The 11,326-nt window shown below is 38.5% G+C and overlaps 1 protein-coding gene across 9 annotated transcripts; it reads left to right on the top strand.

Moving 5' to 3' along the window:
• The first annotated feature begins 4,181 nt into the window (after positions 1 to 4,181).
• On the top strand, positions 4,182 to 10,810 carry LOC117540765 (RNA-binding protein 39-like). 9 transcript variants are annotated; one of them, XM_034207597.1, is made up of 18 exons: positions 4,182 to 4,276; positions 5,469 to 5,526; positions 5,699 to 5,774; positions 6,628 to 6,778; positions 7,102 to 7,151; positions 7,280 to 7,471; positions 7,716 to 7,769; positions 7,882 to 7,923; positions 8,029 to 8,146; positions 8,237 to 8,389; positions 8,532 to 8,669; positions 8,759 to 8,824; positions 8,904 to 9,108; positions 9,480 to 9,563; positions 9,651 to 9,747; positions 9,849 to 9,954; positions 10,084 to 10,162; positions 10,268 to 10,810. In XM_034207597.1, the coding sequence occupies exons 9-18, from the start codon at positions 8,084 to 8,086 to the stop codon at positions 10,366 to 10,368; spliced, it is 1,092 nt and encodes a 363-aa protein (XP_034063488.1). In that variant the 5' UTR covers positions 4,182 to 4,276; positions 5,469 to 5,526; positions 5,699 to 5,774; positions 6,628 to 6,778; positions 7,102 to 7,151; positions 7,280 to 7,471; positions 7,716 to 7,769; positions 7,882 to 7,923; positions 8,029 to 8,083; the 3' UTR covers positions 10,369 to 10,810. The 9 variants fall into 9 exon arrangements, with proteins under 9 accessions (XP_034063488.1, XP_034063489.1, XP_034063483.1 ...); XM_034207588.1 differs by lacking the exon at positions 6,628 to 6,778 and adding an exon at positions 6,201 to 6,268 and having other exon boundaries at positions 4,186 to 4,414; XM_034207595.1 differs by lacking the exon at positions 5,699 to 5,774 and adding an exon at positions 6,201 to 6,268 and having other exon boundaries at positions 4,192 to 4,414.
• Positions 10,811 to 11,326: the final 516 nt, after the last annotated feature.

The following is an 11,326-nucleotide window of genomic DNA, read 5'->3' as shown; positions in this document are numbered from 1 at the left end:
TAATTTCTGTGCTTAAAAATCTCAATGTTTCCATTTGGCTTTCATCACGGAAGCCAGTGCCATTTAGGGAATCTAAAAAAAAGATCTCCCTTTCTTGTGGCTTCATTATCTACAAAATAGTTACCACAGCAAATAGAACACACAATTACAAAATTGGTTCTGAGAAAGTGTTCCTTTATCTTTATGACACAAAACTAATCCCATATTTTTCAGGTCAATTGGAACCTTGAAAGAGTATAAATAATTGACTGTGCCTTTTTTATATATTTTTCGAAATATTACATTTTATTTTTTTTGACATACAATATGACTTTTTATTTTAGAAAAACTTAGGACATGCAAGATGGAAGAGCATTGACATTTGTTTTTCCTCATCACAAGATGGCGACACATAGCAGTGAATTAAATGAATGTGACGTGGTTCAAAAAGGCGCCATTACTGAGCTGTTCATGCCCTCAATTCTGTCTCACAGGAGTTACAAGAGAAGGAAAAATGTCACATCTTAAAATTGATAATATGGAGAGGTTATCTTTGTAGTTCAGTCACACACAGGATATACAAATGTTTCACATATTCCAGCCTTAAATCACCCCCCTGCTTGAATTCATTTGTGTAGGCTTAATGCAGGTAAACTCTATTCAGATCTAATCAGTGTAAAAATCCTTTATTACAAGTCAAAGTTCTGCATTTAAATTGTTACTTAAATTAAAGTATAAAAGTATTAGCAGTATTAATAATGTACCAAAGCAAAAGTAGGCTTTATACACAACGGCCCATTTCAGAATAATATATATGAACAAACATTTCCGAAATTGGGATCAAGAAAGTACTATCTTATCTTATGTTGTGCTATTGCATTATAATTAATGAGGCACCAATGTGTACCACGTATGTTGCAGCTTGTAAGAGGAGCTTATATTTTCTATATTTCCTGTCATGTATAGCTTTGGGGCTATATGTATTCATAGATTATATTTTGTATTATTATTTGGAATCTTCAACATAAATAAATAGATCAAATAAAGGCAGTAAAGTAAAAAAAAAACTCTAAGATGTAGTTGAGTAGAAGTTTAAAGTAAGCAGGAAATGTAATTACTCAAATAGGTCAAAGTCCTGCAATCAAAATGTTAATCAAGGTAAAGTACAAAAGTATTCGCATTAAAATACTTAGTGCCAAAAAAAGTAATCCTTATGCAGATTGGCTAATTTTAAGATTATATAAATGTTATGTTTTGATACTGATGATTGAGTAAGTTTTATCAAAGCTTGTAATTATGCAGCTAATTTTAGTTACTTCGAATGCTGAAGGCTAGCTGGGGAATGTTACTCCAAGTGTAACTTAAGACCTTTTTCAATGGTTGTTATTATTTCACATCATTAATCAAAATCTGCAAAGTAACTAAAGGTAGATCAAATCAATGTAGTTGCGTAAAAGTACACGAGTACCTCTAAATTGTAGTGGGGTAGAAGTACAAAGTATCACAACATGTAAATACTTAAATAAAGTACAAGTAGGGGAGACCAGGGACAGTTGCAACACGGGTCGGTTGTAACACCTTCAATATCTCCAATCACAAACAAGCTAGAGTGATGAAACTCACTCTGCACATGCGCAATTAGATGGTAAGATCGCTGAGAAAAAAGGAGCCACGTTTGAATTTCTCGTGTAAGATATCAGCAAAAGTGTGTTTCTGAGGTAAATTATTTACTAAAATTATATAATGTATTTTTTGGATACTGTCTTGAGTTCAAATGTCAAGGAATCCAAACTACTATTATTATAATCACTGTTTTGTAAGCTACAAATATAACTAGCTAAATATGGGTCAAGCTAGCAATCAGGCAGGTTCACAGGGGGTGAAAGCAAGACTGGTGGTCCTGGGACGGTTGTAACGGGACGGTTGTAACATGGCACATTTACAATGATGGCTCACTTACTTGAATGATCAATTGTTCATTCAAGCATACAGTTGCATTGTTGATTGGTGTGCATTGTCCCTGTAAAAATAAACAGAATACAATACTGTACAGTAGGCCTAAAGTGTGTGTGTGTGTGTGTGTGTGTGTGTGTGTGTGTGTGTGTGTGTGTGTGTGTGTGTGTGTGTGTGTGTGTGTGTGTGTGTGTGTGTGTGTGTGTGTGTGTGTGTGTGTGTGTGTGTGTGTGTGTGTGTGGTGTGTGTTTACAGTATGCCAAATGTCAGAAAGAGGAAGATAGACAGGGGAGTGCCACTTGCTCTGCTGCAAGGGCCTCAAATGAAGTTGTGAAGGGCAAATCATTCAGGGAAGTGGCAAAGTCCCTGGATATATGCCATGTCACCCTGTACCGGTTCCATAAAAAGAGGCTGAGGTTGGAGAGTCAGGGATCACAAACACCCCCAAGAGTAGGCTACTGGACACCAAAGAAGGTGTTCTCAACAGAGCAGGAGATGCTTTTGAGAGACTATCTGATGGAGGCAGCTGATTTATATTATGGTCTCAGCTCAAAGGAGGTAGGTCCACATAATTAAGGTAGAAGCACCTCTCATAGAACAGTTTAATCCTTCACAGAGGATGATGCGTGTGTGTTATCTGTTATCCTGTTCATTGTTCATTGTTTGTTGGAGGATGTGTGAAACCCCATTCAAATCTTGTTGCCTTAGAATTTGACAGCTTTCCCTATTTGTTGTCATGTAGTGTGAAAAAAGGTAACTGTTATTAACATGTTACAACCGTGCCTGGCATGTGCTACAACTGTCCCTGTACACAAGGACAGTTGTTTGTAACAGTTGAGTTTAAAAAAAACAAAAACATTTTCCAACCTGTACTTATTTCATAAAAACATCTTAAATACATTGTTTCAGTAGTTGACATATTGATAATGTATAATATAGCAAAATGGCTATCCTATTGTAAATGGTTTTTTACTTATTGGGGAAAAGACCAAAAAGTGTTGCAACTGTCCCTGGTCTCCCCTACTTCATAATTATACTTAGTACAGTTCTTAAAGGTGGGGTAGGTAATTTTGGAGAAACCAGCTCGAGTGAGCTAGAATTTGAAGATACACAGCCGGAAAAAATCTGCCGCTTCCTTACAGAGCCCCTCCTCCAACACACACGAACGCGCACATGACCAATGAGGGCACGAGATAAGTTTGTGCACAGATGGAAGGCTGACAGGCAGGTAGGCCATCCAGTTATTTTAGCCGGGTCGGCTAAAATGATTGGTCGTGCTTTTTACAGCGCTACGGCTTCCAGAGATGACATTTTTTAATGTATTTATTGTCAAAGCATTTCATATTCATTGCTATCGGGATGTTAAGAGCATTCCATGGAATACAACAAAAAGTGTTTCTGAAATAGGTTACATACCCCACCTTTAAAGGGGACCTATCATGCAAAATACACTTTGTGATGTCTTTTATACATAAATATGTGTCCCCGGTGTATTGGGGAACTCACGCAGCGTCAGAAAATAAAACCCTCTCTCTTTTCCTCTGTACCCAAATCTTTTAAAAACGGGTGTACAACGAGCGGATACAGATTCCATCCGCTGTGACCTCTATGGCTGTGACATAATAGCGGCTGCGGACCCACAGAAAGTTGCTATCAGAAACAATGCCTGACGTGTTTTGGACGTCTTTGTTTACATTAGCAAGCCTCGCTAACACTCAGAGCTAACCTATCCTGCACATGTGTTTAAAAAGCAGGAAATAAAAAAGAACTCACCTTGTGATAAACCTGAAAGAGAAAAAGCATTTGAGCTCTATACTATTTCAGAAATAATCCTTGATGTGGTTTAAACAGGATGGCGTTTTATCACAGCACAATTTAACTTTATCTCCGGTAGAATTCTGATCAGGCATTTGCTCCGCCTCCTCTTATTTTATTTTTTCAAGCTAAGGACCCATAATCTGCGTTTCTCTAACAGGGCTTCAAAAAAAGGGGTTTGAGCAATATGAGGCATGGCTACAATGGGTGATCTGTTTGGTATTTTGAAAAAAACACTTCACAGACATGTTTTATATAGGTATGGCCCTAAACTATATATTTCAAATAAAGCATGATAGGTCCACTTTAAGTAAGTGTACTTACTTATTTACAACACTGTGTGTAGTTTGCCTGTTTGAGGAAGAGAGAGATGAAGCGCTGCGCATCTCCAGAGGGTGGCGCTAAGGCAACAAATACACATCGCCGCTGGACTCAAAACAGCAGAAGAAGAAGGAGACGAAGAAGAAGGAAGGCGAGCTTTTTGATACCAGGCCACGACCTGCCACGGCGAGTCGCTAACATATAAAAGGTTACATAACTTCGAAAATTGTGAATAGATCTTAGCTTTGTGTAATCTTCCTAGAGGGAGGCGTCGAGACAAGTCTCTTCTGCAGCACCTTTCCATTGATATTTTGACTTTGGCACATCATTTCATCAATTTCAAACGGTAACGTCAATGTTTGCTAATTAAGCTAGCTCGCTGCCGCGGAAATGCTGTTAGCCATATTGGCTGTTTAACTTGTTTCCCCAATGTAAACATTACTCGGCCATTTGTAAACATTTCAGGGTAATGATGTCTTGAACTTGATTCATACTGACGATGTGTATACGTTAATGTATAATCATGTGAGCAGACTAGTCGAACGATGCGGTAAATTAATAATAACAGTCAATGATACAAGCTTAACACGACGGAGATGTAGCTCCCCAAGGTGGCTAGTGAGGGTTAGCTCCGTGTTGAGTGCAACGCGTGTTTATCATTAATATTAAATCTACGTTTGAGCTCTCTTTAATCTGTGACTTAATTGATCTCATTCAAGATTACATTTATGATATAAACGAAATGTGTAAGGAAGTCTGGGCCAACTCTATCTCGTATCGCTGCGAACTAACTGACGTAGCTCTGTTTTTCTAGCAGACGTGAATCTAGCTTTCAGTAACTTCATGTGATTTACCTTTGTCATTGAATGCGAGTGTACTTGTATGACTAACCCTAAGAAGATACAGCTGTAAACACCAGGTAAGGTAGGTAGGAAAGCTGATAAACAAATGTAACATAGCGTAACATCTATCCATTGTATTAGATTTACTTTATTGAGGCCAATTTGAGAATTGTTTTCGCCACAGCAGCATGTAAACAAGCCATTGCACACAATGCCAAAAAGAGTAGAAAACCCCCCAAACAAAACCGGTAAATATGTACATCTAAAAAAACAACAACAACTGAACAGTCAAGGGTATAAAGCTGTAGACTCGTACAGTATGAAGGGCTAATTACAGCTAACACAATTTATCAGTAGGAACCAATGTAGCCTACTTTAAGTGTGTATAATATCTATTAGATAAACCGTGTTGCTTAGCCTAATTCTCAACCATTTCTTTTCAAACTTGATTGTATTCAACTGCATAACAAAGATTCAAGAAGAATCCGTACCGCCTCTTTCATAAGCCATTCAAAACAAGTTTCTTGATTGTAAAGATCATTGTTTTCTGTTTCACAGGATCATCATGGCTGATGATTTTGACGTTGAGGCCATGCTGGAGGCTCCATTCAGAAAGGTGGGTTTCAGATGAAAGAGATATGAGGCCTGTTTCACTGTTATGATTTACTCTTGAGTCCTTTGATATTTGCTTACTGTGACAAAGTTTACTTGAATGTTGTGTGGTGTGATTGAGTATTTAAAACGCAATACAGAATTATAAATAAATCCGCATCTATCTCTCTTTATAGACTTCCCTAATGATATCTCACCTCTACTCCCATGAATTCATCTTTGATTCCACTGTGAACTGTGAAAAAAAGGAAGGTAGTTATTGTGCATATACTGATGTACTGTGGTTCACTTTAGGAGTAAAAGAGATTCAACCTAGAACATCTAATCCCTATTCGGTTGCAACAAGGTGAATGCCAATGGTTGATAAGCCAATCTTTACCTGTCCAGGAAAGGAGGCAGTATTCAGATTTATAATCTGCATGCCAACACTGTTTCTCAACAGTCCTGTACAAACCGCTTAAAACACGACTTCTGAAATTACTTGGACTTTTTGGCTTTAACAAAAAATTATAATTCTGTAGCCTGAAGTAATTCAACTTCAACGAAACTGCTCTTTAGTTAGAAACCTGTATAATTTTGTGTTTTTAAGTCATTAAGGGATACTGAATTGTGATATCAATCTATAACTGTTTTAAATCCATTAGCTGTAGTTTGACAACAGTATGCTTGAAAATGCAGATATTGCAGTTGTGGAGCTTCATGGTTCCAGCACATGTGCCATGTCATGTTTTTATGGCAAAACACAGGTGAATAATTAACTTTTCTTGCAAGTGAATGTGAATACTGCCTCTTTTCCATAGTCAACTGTTATGTGAATCAGCATCTTAATTTTGCATGCTACACAAAACCAAAGATATTGATATATTTTTTAGAATGGTTGTAAAATAGACTATCCTGCATCATTGTTTTTATAGTCAGTTCTTTTTCAGTAGTTAATAATTCCTTAAGTCAAAAGATTGGAAATATTACTTATACTTTATTCAGACTAAAGATAATGGCAGTATAACACGTGGCTGAATTGATGGATTATTTCTTTTTTTTATTTCTTCATTATTTTCCTTGGGCGTCAATATTACTAAGAAGTGTGAATCCCTGTTTGCTTCAGGGCAAGATGTGTGACAGAGGTGGCATCGAGCTCTTACAGTCCAAGAACGAAAATGGGTGAAGATCACTGGACTGACACCAACCACACAGGATCTCTTTTAGTGGTCGTGGGCCATGCGTGGTCACATGATTAAGCACAAATAGTGGCTTTGGTACGACCTATAAGGAGGGGAATGGTGGAGATGATCTGAAAGCTTCCTGAACTCTGCTAATATGTTGGAGACTCCCTTAACTTTGCTTTGTTGCATTAAGTACTGAGCAGCCTTGTAAAAAGCAGAAGTGGGATGGGAAGCTATTGGGGTGGTGGAAGGACACTGTCCAGACATGACAGTAGGAAGTTTTGAAGTATTATTATTATTATTATTAATTATATACATTCTGCATTTTCTCTTGTCCCACCTCCACCCCCTTTACCTTGACGACTTGAAATGTTTCATCTACGTCCTCATGATGTTCTTCTATCAACCTTGCTTAGGATGAGATCAGGTCCTCTCATGCAAATGGACATGACGGCCAAAACAAGAAGTAAGTCTTTAAAATATTATATCCCACATTATTTGGCCACTTTGTGGTTCTGACGTATATCAAGTTGTTACTATTTAATGTGATCACTTTTTCTTGCACAAGGATAGCAGTGTTGTACCATGTTTCAGGAAAAGGAGGAGTCGTAGTAAGAGCCGAAGCCCAGGCTCTAAGAAGAAAAGGAGCAGAAGCAGAGACAAAAAGAAGAGTAAGAAGAGGAGCAAGAGCAGAGAAAGAAAACGGAGCCGCAGCAGGGAGCGGCATCGGAGCGGCTCCCGAAGCAAGGAGCGCTCCGGGCGCTACAGGGCCCGCAAGAGCCCGGTGTATGTGACCTTTTATACTTGATGACATTTACCCTCTATGGTTCCATATAATGCAGCGGTCTGCTGTCTCTATGTAGCTTACAGTGCTCTGTTTTATGGAAACATTGTCTGAAAAGTCTAAATACAACTGGGCCATTAATGCAGTCCAGTTTAAAACCATCACTAACTATGACCTCAGTAGTAAATCATTTTCTAAACTCAATATATTTAAAAGTCGTAAAGTAATTGTTCTTTATTTTTTCAGCCGGAAACGTTCCAAAAGCCGCAGCCCTTTCAAAAAAGAGAAGAGTCCCATCCGGTAAGACCTTCACATTACTGTTTATGAGCCAATGGCAGCATTTCCTGATTTTGCTATAGCACCCTGAAGAGAGGTTTAAACAGATCTTTTACATTTCTTCTTTTTATTCAAGAAACTTTGAGGATGCTATCGGGCAGTATAACAAAATCAGGGAGTAAGATTTACCTTTTTTGATTTGTCACAATATTTACAATTTCACACATAATACACTGTTAATTTTTAATGTTTTTTTATAAATTGGCTGTTTCTCTTTTTAAAGGCAACCGATTGACAATCTCACACCAGAGGAGAGGGATGCCCGCACAGTGTTCTGTATGCAGCTGGCTGCGAGAATCAGAGCTCGAGACCTGGAAGACTTCTTCTCGGCTGTCGGAAAAGTCTGTAGATTTTCAAGTTATTTTCTAGTACAATCCAGCAAGTCTGTGTGGGGACATCATGTCTTAAACTGTCACTGTTTCTCTCTGTAGGTAAGAGATGTGAGAATGATATCGGACAGAAACTCCAGGAGGTCAAAGGGCATCGCATACATCGAGTTTGTGGAGTCTTCCTCTGTACCGCTGGCTATCGGTTTGACCGGCCAGAGGCTGTTAGGAGTGCCCATCATCGTCCAGGCCTCGCAGGTGGGCACCTCGTATATCCAACAAACATATTTATCTAAATGGAAACTTGTTTTAGGCATATTACAGTGGGGTTACAATGAATTATATTGTTCTACATTGATATGCTGAATTAACGTGATTACATAACTTCATGTAATAACAGGCCGAGAAAAATCGCGCTGCAGCTGCGGCCAACAATCTACAGAAGGGCAGCTCAGGCCCGATGAGGCTGTACGTCGGCTCGCTGCACTTCAACATCACTGAGGAAATGCTGCGAGGGATCTTTGAGCCTTTTGGAAAGGTGAAAAAACCTGTTCACATATAGTTCTAACTTAATTTGTAGATGCATTGATAATAATCCTCCTATATTGGTGTGTTTTGTGTCTAAAGATCGAGGGAATCCAGCTAATGATGGACAGTGAGACCGGACGATCCAAAGGATATGGCTTCATATCGGTAATTAAATTATCTACTTCATTCACAGTGATTTAGTAGAGTTCAGGTAGTCTGATTCTTACCTCTTTGCTTCTTAAAGTTTTCAGATGCAGAATGTGCAAAGAAGGCCCTGGAGCAGCTGAACGGCTTTGAGCTGGCCGGACGTCCGATGAAGGTGGGGCATGTTACAGAGCGCTCCGACTCGTCGACAGCCAGCTCCTTCCTGGACAACGATGAGCTGGAGAGGACCGGCATCGACCTCGGCACCACGGGGCGCCTTCAGCTGATGGCTCGACTAGCAGAAGGTCCGTCATCACATGCAACACTTTGTTTTGACTGTACAAAACCAAAACAAAGTACATTTATATTCATTTTGTCCTATTGAACAGCAAGTGTCAGTCATGAGACAAAAATATATATGCTCAAGTTCTAGCCACTAAAATGGTTTTGTTAGTTAACTGGATACTTTTTTTTAGGGATTAAGATGTATGCAGTCAAGGCTCGTTCTAAGTAGCTCTGCATCGTAAACAAGATGTAGGTGTGAATATTTCTGTCTGTTACAGCTGACACAGGATTTTGATCTTAGCTTACTGAGGCTTGTTTCCTGGATGTTGTATTGTAATATGTAATATTGTATATGTAAGTATTTTGAAAATAACAGTCCTTCCCTCCTCAGGAACTGGTCTGAAGATCCCTCCTGCCGCTCAGCAGGCTCTACAGATGACCGGGTCCATACCCTTCGGAAACATTTCTCAACAATGTGAGGGTCTAAATGATGGAAAATATTTCTTTGTATATTTATTCATGTATTTGAAAATATTGTGATAAATTATGACTTTTGTTTCAGCTGTTCATTCTCAAGCGCAAAGCCATGGCTTGAACCTCCCGTCACAACCGCTGGCCACTCACTGCCTTCAGCTCTCCAACCTGTTCAACCCACAAGCGTAAGGATTATACATTTCTTCAAATTTGTCTCGTATAGTTAAGTTGGCACAACATTCCTACCGCCAGTTTTCAAATATTAAAATGTGCTTTTATTTTTCAGAGAAAACGATCTCACCTGGGCCGCTGAGATCCAAGATGATGTTATTGAAGAGTGTAACAAACATGGAGGGATTGTTCACATTTATGTTGATAGGAACTCTGCTCAAGTAAGTAAATAATTACAGGTTTTTGAGATTTGTTCACTCACAAAGCAAATCTGACTTCCCTAGTGGACAGAAAAGTAAATAGTCCATGTTGAAGTTGATCCATAGTGACAGGTTTCCTTTCTTTCACAGGGTAACGTGTACGTGAAGTGTCCCTCAATACCAGCAGCGATGGCCACTGTAAATGCACTTCATGGACGCTGGTTTGCAGGTATTTGACAATGAAATTAGTTTTTGAATCTTTAAAATGTAGCTATAAAAAACAACTGGTAGAAAGTTTGCTCTTTTTAACGTTTCCTTGTTCTCTCGTTTCCAGGCAAAATGATAACGGCTGCCTACGTTCCCTTACCAACCTACCACAACCTTTTCCCTGATTCAGTCACAGCGAAGCAGCTTCTAATGCCGACACGTCGATAGTCTGAGACATGCTTAAGAAATTCAGTGTAAATACATTTGTTTGCAGTCATGGAGGTGTCGTTGAAACAGACGCTTTGAAATTAGATGGCTGTGTGTAATAAAAGTTGCCTCAACCTCCTGTGTTCACCATTGAAGAATAGGCAGGGTTTTTTTGTTTTGTTGCTTTTCACATTTTTTGTGGGTTTGTGTTGTAAACTACCACGAGAAGTAATCTGCAGTTATCTATTGGTCTGTATGTTTTTAAATATTCCTGTCTTATCTGCTTGTTTAAATCACCAATTTTAGATTTAAAATTGCAAAAGAGTTACAAAACTGTTGGGTTATAGGCCTTAAATGCCAAAAGTATATCAATGTCGACAATAATCCTTTGTAACTTTTTACAGCCATAATTTCATTTTTTGTATGAAGGCTCCCAATAAACTTTGGCAAATTTGACAATTCATTTTCTGTGTGTCCTTTTTCAGATTAAGTATTTTCAGGTTAAATAAAGCTGTTATGATTTAAAGTATTTATAACATCATTGGACACCATGTTTCAACACCAATAAACTGGAGTTGCCTCTGAAAAAAAATTGCTGATTTCATTATTTTGTGCTTCATGTAGCGTACCACGCAACTTAGCCTTCATTATCTGAATTAAGTGAAAGTTGATCTGTTACAGTATGACTATTAGCGTGACTTAAAATAGATCAAGGGCAGTTATCAGGGATACATTTACAAAAGCAGTCATGTATTCTTAATCTTTTCTCAGGCTGAACGGTCTAAAGAAACTCACCTTGTCCTTTCCACTGATGCTTAAGGCCCAAACATCAAAAAAAGATATCACAGGCTATTTGGCAATTCCCACCCTTCATCAGTGCAGTAAGAGGAAGAAGACTCTTCCAGAAAACGTAACTAATTTGGACAAACAACTTATTGGAAGTGTAATAAAAACAGTTATGGTACGATGTAGCTGTTTG

Source organism: Gymnodraco acuticeps, unplaced genomic scaffold (genome assembly GCF_902827175.1).
Source record: "Gymnodraco acuticeps unplaced genomic scaffold, fGymAcu1.1, whole genome shotgun sequence".
Taxonomy (NCBI): Eukaryota; Metazoa; Chordata; class Actinopteri; order Perciformes; family Bathydraconidae; genus Gymnodraco; species Gymnodraco acuticeps.
Note: the sequence above shows the minus strand (reverse complement) of the source record. Positions and strands in the feature narration are given on the sequence as shown.

Coding starts and splice junctions, on each gene's coding strand:
- LOC117540765 (XM_034207588.1), top strand. CDS start 5,476: ATGGCTGATGATTTTGACGTTGAGGCCATGCTGGAGGCTCCATTCAGA. Junction 6,269..7,101: donor GTTTTTATGGCAAAACACAG/GTGAATAATTAA, acceptor AACCTTGCTTAG/GATGAGATCAGGTCCTCTCA. Junction 9,109..9,479: donor GATGGCTCGACTAGCAGAAG/GTCCGTCATCAC, acceptor TTCCCTCCTCAG/GAACTGGTCTGAAGATCCCT.